A 16,802-nucleotide genomic window follows, 5' to 3' on the forward strand; every position below is an offset into this window, starting at 1 on the left:
GATTTTACTGCGTGCGTACACTGTGTATGGGTGAGCATTACAAAAGTTAATGATGTTGTTTTGGATAAGGCTGAAAGGTTTCTTTTTCCATTAATTGTGTCCATTATCACCATCAAACTATTGATTGTGTACTCGCTCAGTTCACATGGAGATTGTGAAATTGCCTGACATCTAGCGACAGTAGAACTTACAGACCGAGACCATTGCTGCAAATTTCTGTTGCCACTATGGCAATTTAATTACAAAAAGGGAAAATAATTTCTGGACCAATCCATATTAAACCATAGATATACCAGTGAAATTAGAACAGTCAATGGCCATAAAAAAACAAGAATACAGATACAGTAACATATTTTGTCCATAAAATCTAATTATTTTTCAGGGTTGCTGTTTCAGGTAACTTAGTGTAAGTGTTATTGCAGTTGGCTCTATAACTCGGGACATACGTATGCTGTTCTTCAAGTTTAAGTTGTTCAAAAAAAATATTTAAATTGTTAGTGACTGCCATCATGGATGGGACAAAAAGTGACGTTTTGTCCACATTTTCCTCAAACGGTATGTAGTCAACAGTGATGAATACAGTTATCATTTCTTCGAACTGGTAATATCTTGTTAATTGATTTTTGTAGATGTTCTCTCTGACTTTCTCAACGATGACTTTGAGGTGCAGGAATATGCAACCAATGTTATCCAGAGTGCTGCCATTTCACAACGACTTGCACAACTTGTTGATGGAATCAGTATTTTGGACAAAGAACTTCAATCACAGGTTTTCGGTCTTGTCATATTTGCTGTAACTGGTAAACACCCATAGCTCATGAGTTCGGTACAACAAAAAGGTTGTTGTTTTGTTATGTTGGTGAAAGCAGGTTAACAATCATTCACAGGTCTTAGCACCAGCAAATATTGTCAAAAATCATTGAAAATAAAAATAATTATAGAGTGACTTGTACAGCTGTCATTTTAAACCTTTCACACAAATACTACTTGCGAAATGGTACATGATCGACAGCCTGTCTGTGTACTTTGGTACTAGTATATTCAGCTCAGTTTTATAAATCTTTAATATTTACTTTGTAACAAAACTTGCAGATAGCATCAAGGCACGAGGATTTGCTTGCACAAGCTACTGGTATAGAATCACTGGAAAGTGTTTTGACAATGATGCAATCAAGAATAAGCTCTTTGCAATCTGCTGTTGATAGGTGAAACACATATGCTGACGCAAATTTCTATAAGTTTCAGCTTTTTATTATTAAAAGAAAATTTTACACAAATTGAAAGAAATATTTTGAAAACTTGTATTTTTAGAATACGAGGAAAAGTTGGAGAACCATTTCAGAAAATCACTGCTCGTACAACTCAACTTGGACGACTTCAAGTAAGGGATTCATTTTCCCTAAGTGCTGGTGATTCCCATTAATGAAAAGAATGCCACGCTCAATCTAATGCTAAAGGTGTACATATATTATTGGGGACTGGCATCATTCCTTGCCCAGAAAGGTTTCTTAACTCAATTGGATTCATGTTTTTCCCGCTGGCTAATTTTTTTTACTCTGTTGACATTAGGGATAAAAGACCTTTTTGGGTGGTGACTCTTCATACATAATCATGAACTTTATATTGTTGTAAAGCGCTGTGTACCCCTGGTATGTCACTGTGGACCCCTAGTTGAGAAACTGTGATCCTAATAGTCATACTGCTTCTTGTTTGTTTTAATGTTTTACTGCCAACATTCCAATCCAAAAATCAATTTTTTTTGTGAGTTTGGGGATTTCAAGTCTTTACCTGCGGCGCTCATATAGCAGTAATTAAATGTGTGTTGCTAATTACTGTCACCGAGTTTAACCGTCTACAACTTTATTTCTATAGACGCTAGACAATGAAACAGCCCACTCTACACATTTGTCCATTTTTTTTTACTTTAGCTCAATTTTTTCAATCAGTTATAATGCAAAATGCAACTACATCAACTAAAGGCGCTTCTGAACCGTAATGCATCTGTTTTAATTGCCCAATTAACAGTTAAAATAATTACCTCTAACTAATTAACAAATTACCGAAAAAAATCAAATAGAAAGGTATGTTTTTTTAATTATTTAAAAAAACTACTGCGTTCAAGCTACCCCTTGAAAAAAAAATTAGGTCGCTAGGAGCACTATAGCGCAATGTATGCGCCAAAATGTGAGGGGTGGCGCTTAAAGGCATAAATATTGACAGTTTACACAGTGATAAACAATTGATTAAATTGTTGACTAAAACTGTACAATGTAATAGGTTTGGTAAAGCAACTATATTTTGCAGTTAGTTTGTAACGTTATGTTTTATGTTAGTTGTGATGTTGTTTAGGTGACATGTGACTTACTGAGGAGAATTATCCGCATTCAACGACTGAGCAAACGACTCCACAGCCAACTTCAGGGTGGTGTGAGGGAAATAACAAAAGCTGCACAAAGCCTCAGCGAACTAGGTTGGTTCATTCAATTTAGAAATAAAGAAATACTTTGCTCGTTCTGTTCAAAATTACAGACATAAATATTGGATTTAAATATTTTTTACCTTAAAGCACACGTCTGGGTGTCTGAATGTTGTATATGGTTGTTGAGGTATTCTAGTGGATACGTATGTGAAAACTTCCCAGTCGCAAGGGGGCAGTAAAGAGCTGTTGGTTGGTTGCGGAAGAGATTGAACGATCGAACTATTTTAAAATTGGAAACCATGAGTGTAGATTAATACTTTTCTGTAGTTTTCCTGATTTTGCGGCGACCAATTCCCAACCAGCACTCTTGGTTGATGACTCAGTTTTTTCACACCCTTGCAACAAACAACGACCGTGACTTAATTACGTTTTGCACATCGTCAACTTGTAACGTCGTAATTACATGGCGCTGGCTGCAGTTGCTTGCTTTATTATGCGGTCGCATTGTTGTACGTCCATGTCGATGAGCGGTTTTGTCCCTGGGGAAACGTCAGTCTAATTGACACACTTGGTTCTGACGAAAACATAACAAGTTACATTCAGACGTTGTCGCTTTGATCAATTTCCTGTCTATCTCTCTGCTCCCAAGCTTACCAAAGGATACAAAATCACTGATTGCTGTTTTTAAATATATTATGCTTTGTTGGTTTTAAGGTATACCGATTTAATGAAGCGATGCCCTACATTCCTACTTAGTTTGTTTGGCTTTTGGTGATTTTAAAACCTAGGTTCGAAATTAACATTTTGCAGCGGGAAAAACTGTTTCAACCATATTTTTATTCTTTTTTTTATTTTTGAACACGCGATACCGACTATGCCTAACACGTAGGCATATATATATGAGTTAAAACGAAACCTTCCAACTGCCAAACACAGGTGAAAACTGATGGAGAAATACCTTTCAACTTGTTGTTCTGATCATAAATAATGAACACAAAACTTGATGATTGCTTTTTTTTGATAACATGTCGAACCGCGCGCTCAGTAAAACATCAACGCAAAAAGGTAAACAAGTCTCGCTACTGCCACAGTGGAAAATGTAAACGTGGAAAAGTAAGTTTGAAGAATGTCGTGCAACGAACACAGTGCGTTAGTGTAACTACCACATGCGTATGGTGGGAGACGGGTAGATTGCTCCGTACTGTTGAAGAATCGCGTTACAGTTTACAGTATTGGTGCCAGTCGAAAGGACTTGTTGTCTGATGGTAGATCCCAATCAAAATAATTGGTTTGCGTTAAAAAATAGGCAAAAATTACATCTGGGCTTTGAAACAGTGCCGTAATTGAAAAGGCTAAGAATATTCTTGCCTGTGTCTTGTGATTGCTCGGAGTTGTCATCGTGTTTGCAATAAAAACAAGTGTTTTTGTGCAATAAGCACCGTATGTCACAATGCATGGTCATAGTTTGAAACAAAAAAACTGTTAAGTGGTGTAATTGGATCTTGGACACTTTTATGCATCAAAAACGCATGTGTCGTAGTGCTTGGAACTTTAGGAATTCTGGCGTTTTTATTTATTTGCTACATTTTCAAAGTGAGAATGCTACTGTGTTATGGCTTGTAGGTTAGACAAAAGGTCCGTCAAGAAAACCGCTTTGCCGATCAGGCCCTTGTCCTGGTATCCTGACGTGCCTTTAGAACCACGTGGTTTGTGTACGGCAAGAACTTGGACAAGAATCACTACAGTTGTGTCAGACTTGTTCAATGATGGATAGAGACGACTTTGTCAGCAACTTATCGCTCGTATCGTGAGCTGACGAACTTTCCTCGATCGTGTTCGTGCGAAATATCTTGTCATGGCGTTTGCAGGTGGGTTCGGTGGGTGACGGCGTGTTCTTTTCCTTCACACGGTTTACGTTGCCCTTGTTTCGCCCCCACGGCGAACTCCAAACAGCAGAAATTCGCAAACGTCCTCGCGACGACGTCACGAACTTAACTTTGTCCCGTTTGCTCGCACACATCGTCTTAAGGTCTTTACGTATTTTCTCCCGCGAAAAGCTGTACAGCATAGGGTTGAGTGTGCAGGTGACAGCGGCCAGAGCGAGACTCCACAGGAATGCGCAATTCCAAATCGCTTCCTCGTCAGTCTTGCCAGATAAAGCGATGCGAAATGTCAGCTCGGTGTCGTTGACGCTGCATTTCACATTAGCACACATGTCAGTTGCCCCGTCTCCCGGCCCTGCAATCAGTTTGATCACGGGTAGCGCGTGAAACGGCGTCCAGCACAGCAGAAACGCGAGGAGGATGAGGATCGTCATCTTCCGCAGATGTCGCATCCTTTTTCTCTTCTCCTTCATCTTCGCGGCCACCATCCTCTTCAAGGCGAGCACCACCGTGATTGAAAGCGCAACCGAAGCGAAGTCGGTTCGGCATTCGGATTGTTTGCGCTGTTCTCCCTCGCTTTTCGGCGCAGAAAGGAGGTGAGCTTGCGACCCAGAGATACTGCTCTCCTCCACACTGCTTTGTTTGGAGCTCTGGAGAGATTTTAACGGTGTTTTCTCGTTCCGGACGTTCTGCACGATGATTGGCGGAGAGTTCTTCGTTTTCTCGTTGTCTTTGCCGACTTCAGTCATTGTAATCTCGGGGGACGCTCCGCTGCCCCATTTACAGCAAGTATACCCGCGCAAAATGAAGCTTTTTTTCTTGTTGTTATTGGTTGTTGACGTCATTTTGGAAAGTTGCTGGCCGCCGATTTTCTTCGCCTGTCTGTAAAATGTATTGACAACATATGATAAGAATGGTAACAAAAATTTACGTCGCTTGACTGCATGGAAAAATATGAAAATTCGTATTCTTAAGCACGATTTATAACACGTGTGTTTGTCAATTACGATTTGTGGATTTTAAAGACTTTTTTAAGAGGACTAACAGAACATTAGAGATTGTATAGATTTGCGTTAATTGCAATCAAACAAGCTATTTCTGTACAAAGTTATACACCGTATATTTCGATCCCATACTGTAGTTGCTTGCAGTTATTTAGGCCTAGTGTTTTGCCATAAAACCTATCAATACGTGATCGATTCACTAACGACAACCTGTCGTTGCTTGCACGCTGTTAACCCCACATTTAAGTGCGCTGTGGGTACAATGTTGTGATTGTGAATCGAACACTGGACAAAAATGTCCCACCTATTTAAGTTTGTGTTCATTTTATTCGATTGGATTGGACTGAATTCGATTTTGTTGCATTGTCACGTGATTCGGTTTGTGCAAAATAGTTGGAAATCATCCACGGTCTGATTGACCTTTGACCTCATCAAGTTATAGTAAGCAGCACAGTTAAGAACGGGTACCACTTGAATTATATTTTCAGGCCAGTGGTGGTTTTCAAATTTCGTAAACAGTTGACGCACTCGCCCCACTAACAAAACGTTATGACGACTCACCAAATAATTGTTGTAGGACATTAATTTGCTCACGTATAGAACTTGCGGTCCCCAAACAACACCAAAACGTCGTGACGCAAAGTTTTGGAAACTTTGGTTTTAAGCAATTTTTGTGAAACGAGTTCATAAACAGCAACTTTGTCGATAATGGCAACATTATAAAACCACTGGTTTAGTTTGTAAAAGTGGTTCGAATATATTATATAACCAGAGCACACAGATATTTTGAATGTGCTTCGAAATGTTATTACAATGAAAACCTTTGAAAGCTACTTGCTGATAATGGCCCGCACGGTTAAGCTAATGGTAATGTCGCGGTGATTCGCGCACTGATATCCCAGCTCAATTTCATGTCAGGCTATAATTGCGAAGCTCGTGGAGCGGGCCCTTATGTTTGAAATCATTGAACAATTGCAGAAGAATAGGGGACTCCTATACAACGGGTAGTGAAATCCGGTGCCTGTTTTACCAGACCGCTCATGAAAAATTCATGTCTTCGACGATGGGGAGGGAGTAATGATTCTCATTGGCTTGCATCGTCACTGTATTGGTGCAATTCCTTGCCTGTTGTGTTGGTATTTTATACCGTTTATATGTCCCAGTTTGGGTACTTAGGCAATTCGTTTGCTTATCTCACCAATGCAAATCCGTTTTAATTTTTCCGTCTTTTTTGCTTTAAAATTAATTTAAACCGGCTTTATTTGTAAGGTTTTTTTTACATGCGTAAACTGTGGAACCACGCTAAAGTTGAAGAATGTTTTCTTAATTATCTTTAATGATTTTATCGTTTTTTTATAACAACGTGATTGTGACCACTGGATACCATGGTGCCCTATTGGCCTGCAACTCTTTGCACAGTTTGATTAGCCCTAGTCATTGAAATCACCCATTATAGAAACTCTATTCACTGGGTCGTGTCGTTTGTTGATAGTGGCATATTTCATCCACTTTTGGTTATAGTTCCAGTTCAGCCAACAATGTGGTGGCGCTACTCATCGTTATTTGCAAGGAATCTTAAAATTTGACGCTAGGCACGTTGTTATTTCTTGAATATTTGTCTTTATTGGACATGATTTTGGTAGATTGTCGGACAAATTGTGATACAGAAGTTTAAACCTTGTGTGTTAATATGGAGAATACCGGTGATATATGAAAGAAACTTACTTGTAGTTTCGTCGAGTCACCGACTGCAGAATCCGCAAGTACACTGTAATGAGCAGGATAGCTGACATGGCGAACACAGACACTTGAAACCCAACTTGTAACGACAAATCCAGCTTCGTCAGCGCGCACAGATTCTTCCAGCACGTCGCTGTACACGTCACATCTGCAGTGCTTGTTCCCAGTTCTTGCAAACCTCGACCAGATAGCAAGGACAACGAAATGTTTCGCCGCGGTGAAACGTCAGGTCCGTATACCCCGTCGTATTGCATCATGGATAAAAGTGGAATCACGGTGGTTGCAAGGCACAAAAACCAAACAATCCACACTGCCACTAGGGGTCGCCGCTTCACAAAAAAGCGCTTTGAAGCCCGAAGACTTATGTCCCCTCTGTCCAGGGCGAGGAGGGAGGTGCCCGTCGCGCTTGCAATCGCCAGAAAAAGAAGCAAACTTCGGTCGGCGAAACAGAGGTTATTTAGGTGCTTTCCCGTACTTGAAGGCAGGAGCTGTACTGCCATGGTAACAGGGATAGCGACGCCACACATCAAGAGGTCAATCATGGCAAGGTTGATCTAAAAAAGGTTTTGGTTTTTTAAAAAAACTTTTTTGGAATCTGTATGTTGGTGAAATAGTTGCGCAGTTGTCTCCAACTACTTCTTTGTAAGCACGGCATTCTAATGTGTACAAGGTTATCAAATTATTTGCGTTCTTTGGATTTGTAAAATTTATGTTGCCTTATATTTTGAAACGACGATTTTCTTTAGGAAATATTGATTATTCCAAAAGCCGGCGGAAAATTTAGAAATTCCGTTGCGGGTAACAAAATAGTAAAGAAAATATTTGCGGCAACCCCGTTTTGCTTATAATGGCCAACGTCCAAACTCTAATCCAATTCCCTATATGTTGACTGTTGCGTTACCCACTATGGTAATTCTAAACTTTCTGCGGGCTTTCAGAATAATTAATGACGTGGCGATCGAAGGTTGGGAGTTTTAATGGGCTCAGGTTACTATTAATCCATCGATCCAATTCCCTGATTGGGAACGCCGAAAATGCCCTCATTTACCTCATGCTGTGATTACATGCAAAAAACTGAAGTTTATCATTCCACGCACACTAGAAGTAACCATGATTCATAGTCGTGGGCCAAGGGGAATTCCACTGTTTGAAGTTTCTTAATAAATTACCTATATATTGACAAACCAATACATGGGAGGCAACTTTCGTTAGTGATGAAGCGTGTTTTTGTAGTGCCATTTCTACTCGCAAAGTTATATAAGTTTTTGATTCGTTTACCCCCTACTTTCCACACTATATGTGGTATTATTAAACATTTAGTGTGTGTTGCCCGATGGTTATGTTATCTATATCCATGTCATACTACGTAACATGCTCGGTATCGTTGGTAAATCTTGACCAAATCTTTGACCAAAAACTTCCACATATGCGATGTAAGCATCCCAGAGGCAAGTGGTATTAGCCCAAAAAGTGTGACTAACCGGGTTTTTAAGGCATACCGTTTATGAATTTTGATGAAGTACGCGTTGCACTGTTAATACGAAGCAGTAAAGGTATTTGATCTTAGCACTATCGCATTGCTCACCGTAAAAAGATTACCGGCGTTTTGCACCAATCTCCTCTTGCGTAAATACAGCAGCAAAGTGACGAGGTTGCAAGCAAGGCCTGATGCAGCTTCGAGTGCGAGTAGAACTAGGGGAATTCCCTCGTATATAGTTAGTTGGTTGATGCCAGCCGTTCTGTGCTCCATGAAAGACGCTTGGGACGATTCCGAAATTGACTCTTCCAAACCAGTACTCCCGTTGTGTTTGCACTCTCGGCAAACAATCCCAGCTTCTTCCATGATATTATCGTTTATTTTAGGATTGGGATCGACGGATCATTGCGGTTAGATTATTTTTAGCAGCATTTGGGTTTTATTGCTATACCGGAAACTGAAATACACAAATCGAACAGGGTTGGTATTGCGCTTTACTTAGTGTATATTGAGTTGTGACACATGCGTCCTTATTGTCTGTTGGGAATTGCAAAGCATGTGTTATGAATCAGGTCTGAACTCGTTCATTTGGATATTTCATCACCTCCCCTGTCCTGCACAAACTCGCAACACGAAGTAGCAACATCGGCAGTTCACAAACTGATATCTTGCCCTGTGTTCTTTCTTTTGCGTCGGGGGCTTCCCCATTTTGAAATTATCAAACCATTTTGCTTTTACTGCTAAACTATACTAGTTGGTGAGAATCTTTGTTTTCTATACTGCTATAGACTGAAGCTCCACTGAATGTATGTTCATCACAACCATTATGTCATTCGTCTGCACTGACTTGTGTAAACGAAGTAGCACACGCACTGGTATTTCCTTAGAGACGAATTCTTTTCCCCAAGCCTCGACGATTACATATAGCTGATCGAGTATTGCTGTGAAAAGACCAGTGTAAACAACAAAACCGAACCGCTTGGGGGTCGGGCGGAGGTACGTGAATGTCCCGATTCCCCGTTCATTTGGCATTAACGGATCTGGCGCAATTCGTCCATCACGTCACGTGATTTTCAGCCGGTCGATCAAACATCGATCCTCAGCTCTGTCGTGACGATTAATAGCAGCTCAACCGCCACAAGAACTGGTTTAACTGCTTCGTCTCTCCCTTCTAGCCTGTCTGCCTGGAGAAAAAATCGATTGTGTTTGTTTTGCTTTGATTGCTTCTCTTTTTCTAACAAGGGTGGCTTCTCCCCCAAACGCGGCATAATGCCCCACGTGTTTCACCTTTGGGGAGTTTTTCTCTCGAGATTGGATTGGTTCATAGGGTTTTACACTATAGGTTGGTTGGTTGACACTTCCCATATTTTGGTCACTAAAAAACACTCGTGACAATTACAAACGTCTCGCGACGCAAATTTATTCTTGTCGTATCTTAACCTTTTCCTTTCCGAGTTGATGTTTAATTTGAATTACCGTGCAGTATTACAACGACAACTACTGCTATTAAGTTTCCGTATTAATCACTCGAACTATGTAAAATATATTACATGTAAGCACCATATACTTTATCACAATTGCTGCTCAAATAGTCATCTCATGGTTCAAATGCACTCCGATCTACCAAAAACCTTCAAATAATTGGCGTAACAACTTTGTTCTAACCAGTTATAATTGATCTTCACCTGTTAAATAACCTTTCGCCCAACTACATTCGTGTAAATTGTTAATTTTGAAACTTCCTGGTTATAGTCATTGCCCTGAGAGACCACATACATCAATTCCAGCCGTCTAACGAGCTTGTCCAATAAACCATGCGCTGCTCTGAACGACAGTTCCGCTGAGACATCGGTCTCTCAAGCTCACCATATACTTAGTCCATACAGCTGCCCAACAAACTTGATAAAGTCAACGCAGCGCATCGTAAATATCTTCCTGCCGGTTCGCCCGTGTCACTACTAAGAAGCGTTCGCCCAATTCTCGATAAATATTGGCTCACGTCGCGCGTATGGAGTGCCGCGGGTCGAGTGTTGTTTTGCATCTTTTTGGACGTGGATCGTTCGCCCGGTGATGTATTGACGTGCGTGGATTGTGACAGATGTCAGTTTTTGACGAATTTGTGTCACTCAACTGTTGCTTTGCTGAATATTTATTTGTGGCGAAGTGCGGGTTACTTTCCCTTTGTTTTAGCAAAACAAATCATCTTTTTTGATTGTAAAAAGCATTTATGGCATTTGCATAAAAGTCGTCCATTCAACCGTAATATTCATAAAAAAGTTCTCACATGACGCCATTAATATGTTAGAAAATACCTGTTTTACAGTTTTGTGCTAAACTATTTGGAAAACAACCTCTTTTTCCTCAAAAATCCACACCCATGCCAACACAATATACTGGGACGTTTTAACTGCTGTTCACTTAAATGAACCTTCAGTTTCCTTCTGTTCCATGCATACTGTATTGTTCACAAGAACCAACACTGGGATGACACAACCACACAACAAATATTTGCTTGGCTAACGCATCCATCATTACCCATTCAACCTTATCTTGCCCCCTGTCCTTCCGAGGGCCATGCTTTTTATAGGTTTATAATCGATCCCTCTCATGTATAGTTAAAGCCGATGTCTGCCATCGACATGTCAGGGTTTTGCAATTAGGCTTGCTCTCCTACAGGTGGTTCACTGAAACTAGAGGGCGGGGCTCACAAAGTTTATTTTGATTTCGCGCACCTCGCTACCCAGGCCCTCTACAATCTTATGCCACGCGAGGACGAAACGATTAATTTGCGGAAATCTTTTCGGCTATTCACATTGTATACGTATAGGTTGCGTAATTTTCTATAATGGCTGTTGAAGTAGTTTAGTCTTAACTTAGTTTGTTTATGCTTGTTTGTAAAGCGTCAAATCGAGGCAGAAAATTTACATACAGGTTACATACATACGTACGCACGATATAATATCCAGAAAATTTGTGTTTATGAAAGTGCCATACTTGGAATACGCCAAACCCTTGTAAATTTCTTAAGTCCACCACCTGTACTTCAATTTACTAAAAACACGATATTCGTGAAATCCTGTTTGGGGCCTAATCGTTCCTTTCTATTCGGTTGTTGATGATGAAAAACACTTCGCCCTGCAATTCGAACGCGTTCCAAGTCCCGAACAAATAACCTGAAAATCGCTTATTCATCTGCACTTAACAACCACAATAAAATGGTCGTTAAGACCCTGGGAAGCGCATCAAGTCGTCGTTAAACCTTGAAACCAAGCCTCAACCCACGATGTCACCAACCGCAAACTCGTGTTCATTTCTTAAATAAACAATAATGGTTCAAAGTGTAGATCGTTATGTGAGACTACAGATTGCGCAAGTGCCTCAAAATCTGTGTTGTTCTGTCTGATTGTATTAGACTGACCTTTTTGGATCTGTTCCCTTTTTCTTATCCTGTCCTTTTGCCCAAAGTTCTTGAAAACGACTTTCGGAACGAGCTTTACAAAATTGCCTTGTCGTAAACGTTTTTGTGCTTAACTTGTGTGGAAAATCAACAAAAAACACAAATATCTAAAATTGCACAAAGAACACCTTTGGTTTTCCAAATCAACAAAGCGATAAAAAACGAAACGGTTGCATATTTCTTACTTATGCTATTGCTTCCAGCGTTGCGCACAATGTTCCTAGTGTTGTTTTCACACGATTCTCTCTACGTATGCTAACTATGCAATTGCCCATAACACCTACGTACGTCTGACGGTCGCTGTTGCGCCAAACTGGAAACTCGCCAATGTCTCATGTTCAGTAATAGCAATTGACTGAATGCAGTTTTCAAGAGTGGAAAATATTTGGTTTCATTCGAGGCTGCCTTTTTCTTCGGTTTTATCTGACGGGAGGTCAGCGCGAAAAGAAAAAAGGCAAGTTCATGTCACCCACTGTCTTGGTCTCTCATTAAAACTGCCATAGATCGGTGCTCTGTAACTGAAATACATTTACTTTATACAGGCGTTGCTGGGAACAACTTTTCAAGATCAACTCTCCTCATCAGTTCGGCGTACACAAAACCTTTAACGCTTATTTTATATTTTAACGTTCATAAAAAAATCCTCTTTTGGAGCAACAACATTATTCATCTTTATGATAAATAACACAGTGTCGTAATGACTGCAAACCCTGGCATGACAAACACCACACAAACATCATACATCAAGACTCGACCGTCGTCTACACGAAAATCGATGAAACCTTTTGCGGGTCACGCTGCCGACCACCAGGTTCTTTATGAGCAAACAAAGCGCGCGTTGTTCCAGACCCTGTACCTGTTTCCTTTGAACGCCTTGAGACAGAAAGTGAATCTCCTGACCTGTGTTTTTTTCAACACGATCTATCGTTTGCCGGATACACGGTTTTTGTGACGTAAACGGGACGAAAGGTTTTCGTCAACTATACTTGATTGAACATTTTGTGTTTTCTTTTCGATTTATGCTTTGGAAAAGGTAAATTTTGGAAAACTTTCGATTATTATGTGCGCGATTGGAAGAAGAGTTTGTCAATTGTAGAAACGTGTTTTGTCATAATTGTTTTTGTAGCTATAGTGACAAATGTGTTACGTGTCATTTTCTGTTGTGACAAAAATGTTAGTTCAACGATACAAAGTCACTTTAGTCCGTTCGACTCCAATCGTAATGCTAAACTTGTTTTGAGGCCGCAACAACTCGTGTCATTTATCCAGTTATTACCACCGTTATCAGTGACTGGTAAAGCCATTAAGACAATGTAGGAGCTTTAAAAAGTTTCTACAAAACATAATTTTGTGCTATTTGAGGTTTGTTCTGACCCTAGTGTGATGTGGGTCTGGCAAAATTCTTCCCTATTTGCCGTGTTAAGTTTGCGCGGCTATAAAAGTTTATGAGTAAATATCAACCGCTACCTCATTTGTGATATCTGCGTCGCGAGATCTAAATGAATTCATTTCCATCCGCGTCTTATCGCAAAAAAGACAAAAACTAAGCACATCTTCCAAAAGGCTTTCTTTATGCGCTACTTAACCAACTGATTTGAAAACCACAGCCTTACAAAATACACCCGAGTACAGAAAATGTAATCCACAATGTTGTCGTTAATTGGTGCAATGACGAAAACGCAGCATCATAATGTCGTTATGAATGTCTTAGCTCTGATAATTTGGCATCATGTTAATTATTTATGTATAACATGGGCTTATTGGACTCGTGAATCACGTCATAATTTGATTTAATATCGCTGGAAACTGATTTATTACAAGAATTGTTCCCGGGAAATGCGTTGGTGTTTTTATAAGAAAGTGAAAGTCCCTTGTTATAGTATCTTGTCGTTATTTCTCCCAGTTTGCACAAGTATCGTTTACATGCGGTAGAAATTTATTTTCTGTGATTCACGGTTGATTAAATATTAATAGATGACGGGGTTGGATATCAATGCATGGTTATTAAGGTATGATTTTATGATTAAGGAACCGGCGGCAAGTCCCTAATTAACTTATGCACAGGGCTTTCATTCACCGTAATTTCCCAGAATTTTTTGTCCAACTATGGAACAACATTGGTTTCCATCAATTACCCCCAAAGCTAGTGTTTCCTTGTTTAATTATTGATGTTTCGTCCAGTTAATACTCGTTAAATTCACAGAATTCGCTTCCATATTTGGCCGAATCGTTTGGTGACGTCACAGTTCCTTGCGGAATGCGTGCTTGCCGTCTTTACCTGGGTTCAACACTTCTGACAACATTAACCCAGTTCACGTGTGAATAATTTACAAATATTGATTCATGAGAATTTGACTTCGAAAAAAAATTTTGTGTGCACCAACCACGGTCCACAGACCTGTAAAATTAACGGTTTGAAAAACACCTTGCGGTATTGGTGCCAAAAACACAGTGGGGCGTTGGTATTAATTAACCGCGACCGATATTTTCAGATTACCTCTCGCAAGGAGTTGACTTGAGTGGCATAGAAGTGATTGAAAACGACCGAGTGTTTATTCTACGTGCGAAAGACGACGTGAAAGGCCACGCTTCCAAACTCCTCGACCAAGGCATCGCCTCCCTGGTACGTGACTGTTGTGTTCGTGGATTGAATATGTTGCACACTTTAAACAAGTGTACAAGTTTGAATGACGACTAGATCGTCTATAAGAGTAAAACCAAGCTGTACGGATGAGACCAAATAGGTCGGAACAATGACCATTTGTCTGCAGCTCACGGAATTTATATTACTGGCTCCATATTGGTTTACTTAAATATCGTTTGACACGAAGTGTTCTAAATTTCAACAGGATGTTGCTGATGCTGCCAGGTATTACACTGTGTGTAACGACAATCGAAATGTCGATCGTAATAAAAAGTTTTTTTGTCTGAGGAGCGTTTGAGTTAAGTTGGCTTAAATTTTAGTTCAAAAAATACAACAGATACTGCCAACATGGAGTTCACTTGCATGACTATAACCTTTGCAAATCGTATAGATTGTGTTTCCAAGCTTTTTGAAGTTCGATTTAAAGCTTGGCGATAACCGCGACTACTTATGGATGACATGTTTTTATTTGTTGAGAGTTAAAATTTCCCAGTATTCTATTTTTCCCACGTTGACTACGAACATTTGTGCAAACAAAATAAGAGACCATTAGACTAAATTCGCTGTGTGTCAATCAGAATATTTCAATTCACCTTTTCAGTTCGTGTGTTTAAATATTTGGTCCAAATCGGTTACAAGAAAACCTATTTTGCGCTTCATGTCGGTCGTGACGTCAAACGCGGGATTGGACAAAAAGCTTTATTTGCTCGTAAACAAGCCGGGCGAGCGGAGAGTGGGCGTCTACAATCTTGTGTTTTCGCATTTGCGCATATTGGAGGCAAACGATAAAAGCGTTCAAGCCTAAACCGTCTCCCAGGCAATTATCTCGCTTGCGTGGTGAATGCCCTGTATGGAATTCGGAAAGCCGCAGTATTAAAGGGAAAATCGTGATAAACTAAAGCTCTGTTTCCAATCAGAAGGCTCGTCATTACCCAAAAATACGACATAGTATTAAAACAATGCGGTGATACAACGCTTCATTACAATAATACTTTGTTACATAATTAATTGTAACAGTGAATTGTAATGAAATGACTGAAAACTCGTATCATCAGTAGGGCGTACTTTATTTATAACTACAACAGTAACATTGATTTTTTTCGGCACAAAACATTCGGCGTGTGTCCTCCAGCAGTGCCGCCATCCCCAGTTCCGCTTTAAGCTTTCCCATTCTGAATGTAAATGGCCTTGCAAGGATACACGTTGTTAAAACGCGACAAAACCAATTTGTGCGAACGGAATTTTGAATCAAACCTTTGCACAAAAGCTCTTTATACTGCTTGATGATACTCGAAACACGTCAACAGTAACCCTATATTGAAACCCCGGACTTGCACAAGAGCTGTCCTGTGCTTGCTATTCGTTTGTGACGTCACAGTCAATTACGCTTGGACAATTATAAGCCACGACCTGCTGAAATGTTGCGCTTAGCTACACTGGCGAAATGACCGATATAAACTCAATGTAACCGGTAATATAGATGAACTGTGAGCTGATAAATCTTAATTAAATTAAACTGGTTTTCACGGGCCACCATATCTTTGTACTCGTGGTTGGTGGTGAAACCCATAGCAAGCGATGTTGATTTTTAAACTGCGTTGTTGTTTGTAGCAAAACTAATCAAGGCGATATAAGTAGGCGAAGATCTTCGAAGACAAGCGACTTAAGATTACACAAATGTTAAATATCTGTTTCCAAGCTTTTATGGCATCAACTAAGTATTCGCCATAAAGCTTAGAGGAGAGTTTGATAGCATGAACTTTGACCCGCAGTATTAATGTTTTGTTTTTGTATTAAGAATAAAGAACACGATTTCGTTTGGATTTGTGGAACAAATATCACACATGCACCAATAATTACGAACAGACTATAAACCGTTGTTTACGTCGTACATACCGATGACTTTATCGCAAACGCTTCCCCTAACACTGTCACATTTGAAGCGAAAAACGACAATACAGTCACTATTTCTTGCAATTATTTAATCACAATCCGACCCACGCAAAATTTGACGTCAGTTTACTGCTATATGACGTCACTGGACATCTTAACCCGCGTCATTGCTGCACTGAGAATTAACCGGGCGGAGCGAAAAACAATCAACTGACAGATAAAAAAGTTTGTTTTCCGGGCCTGGGTTTTACAGTATCACATATCGCGTTGCGTCAAGCTATGGAA

General features: G+C 40.0%; 2 protein-coding genes across 2 annotated transcripts in view; one reads left to right on the plus strand and one right to left on the minus strand.

Moving 5' to 3' along the window:
• The first annotated feature begins 388 nt into the window (after positions 1–388).
• LOC145901760 (conserved oligomeric Golgi complex subunit 5-like) overlaps positions 389–16,802 on the plus strand; it is a 29,653-nt gene continuing 13,239 nt past the window's right edge. The window contains exons 1-6 of the mRNA XM_082989534.1: positions 389–555; positions 630–769; positions 1,093–1,205; positions 1,312–1,381; positions 2,350–2,470; positions 14,473–14,603. Coding sequence (XP_082845660.1) covers positions 510–555; positions 630–769; positions 1,093–1,205; positions 1,312–1,381; positions 2,350–2,470; positions 14,473–14,603 — 621 coding nt within the window. The 5' untranslated portion in view covers positions 389–509. The remainder of the gene's footprint in view (positions 556–629; positions 770–1,092; positions 1,206–1,311; positions 1,382–2,349; positions 2,471–14,472; positions 14,604–16,802) is intronic.
• Positions 3,461–9,389, minus strand: LOC145901761 (G-protein coupled receptor 22-like). The gene is made up of 3 exons (XM_082989535.1): positions 8,632–9,389; positions 7,032–7,600; positions 3,461–5,184 (listed from the first exon to the last, which is right to left on the minus strand). The coding sequence occupies exons 1-3, from the start codon at positions 8,887–8,889 to the stop codon at positions 4,170–4,172; spliced, it is 1,842 nt and encodes a 613-aa protein (XP_082845661.1). The 5' UTR covers positions 8,890–9,389; the 3' UTR covers positions 3,461–4,169.

Source organism: Ascidia mentula, chromosome 5 (genome assembly GCF_947561715.1).
Source record: "Ascidia mentula chromosome 5, kaAscMent1.1, whole genome shotgun sequence".
Lineage (NCBI taxonomy): Eukaryota > Metazoa > Chordata > Ascidiacea > Phlebobranchia > Ascidiidae > Ascidia > Ascidia mentula.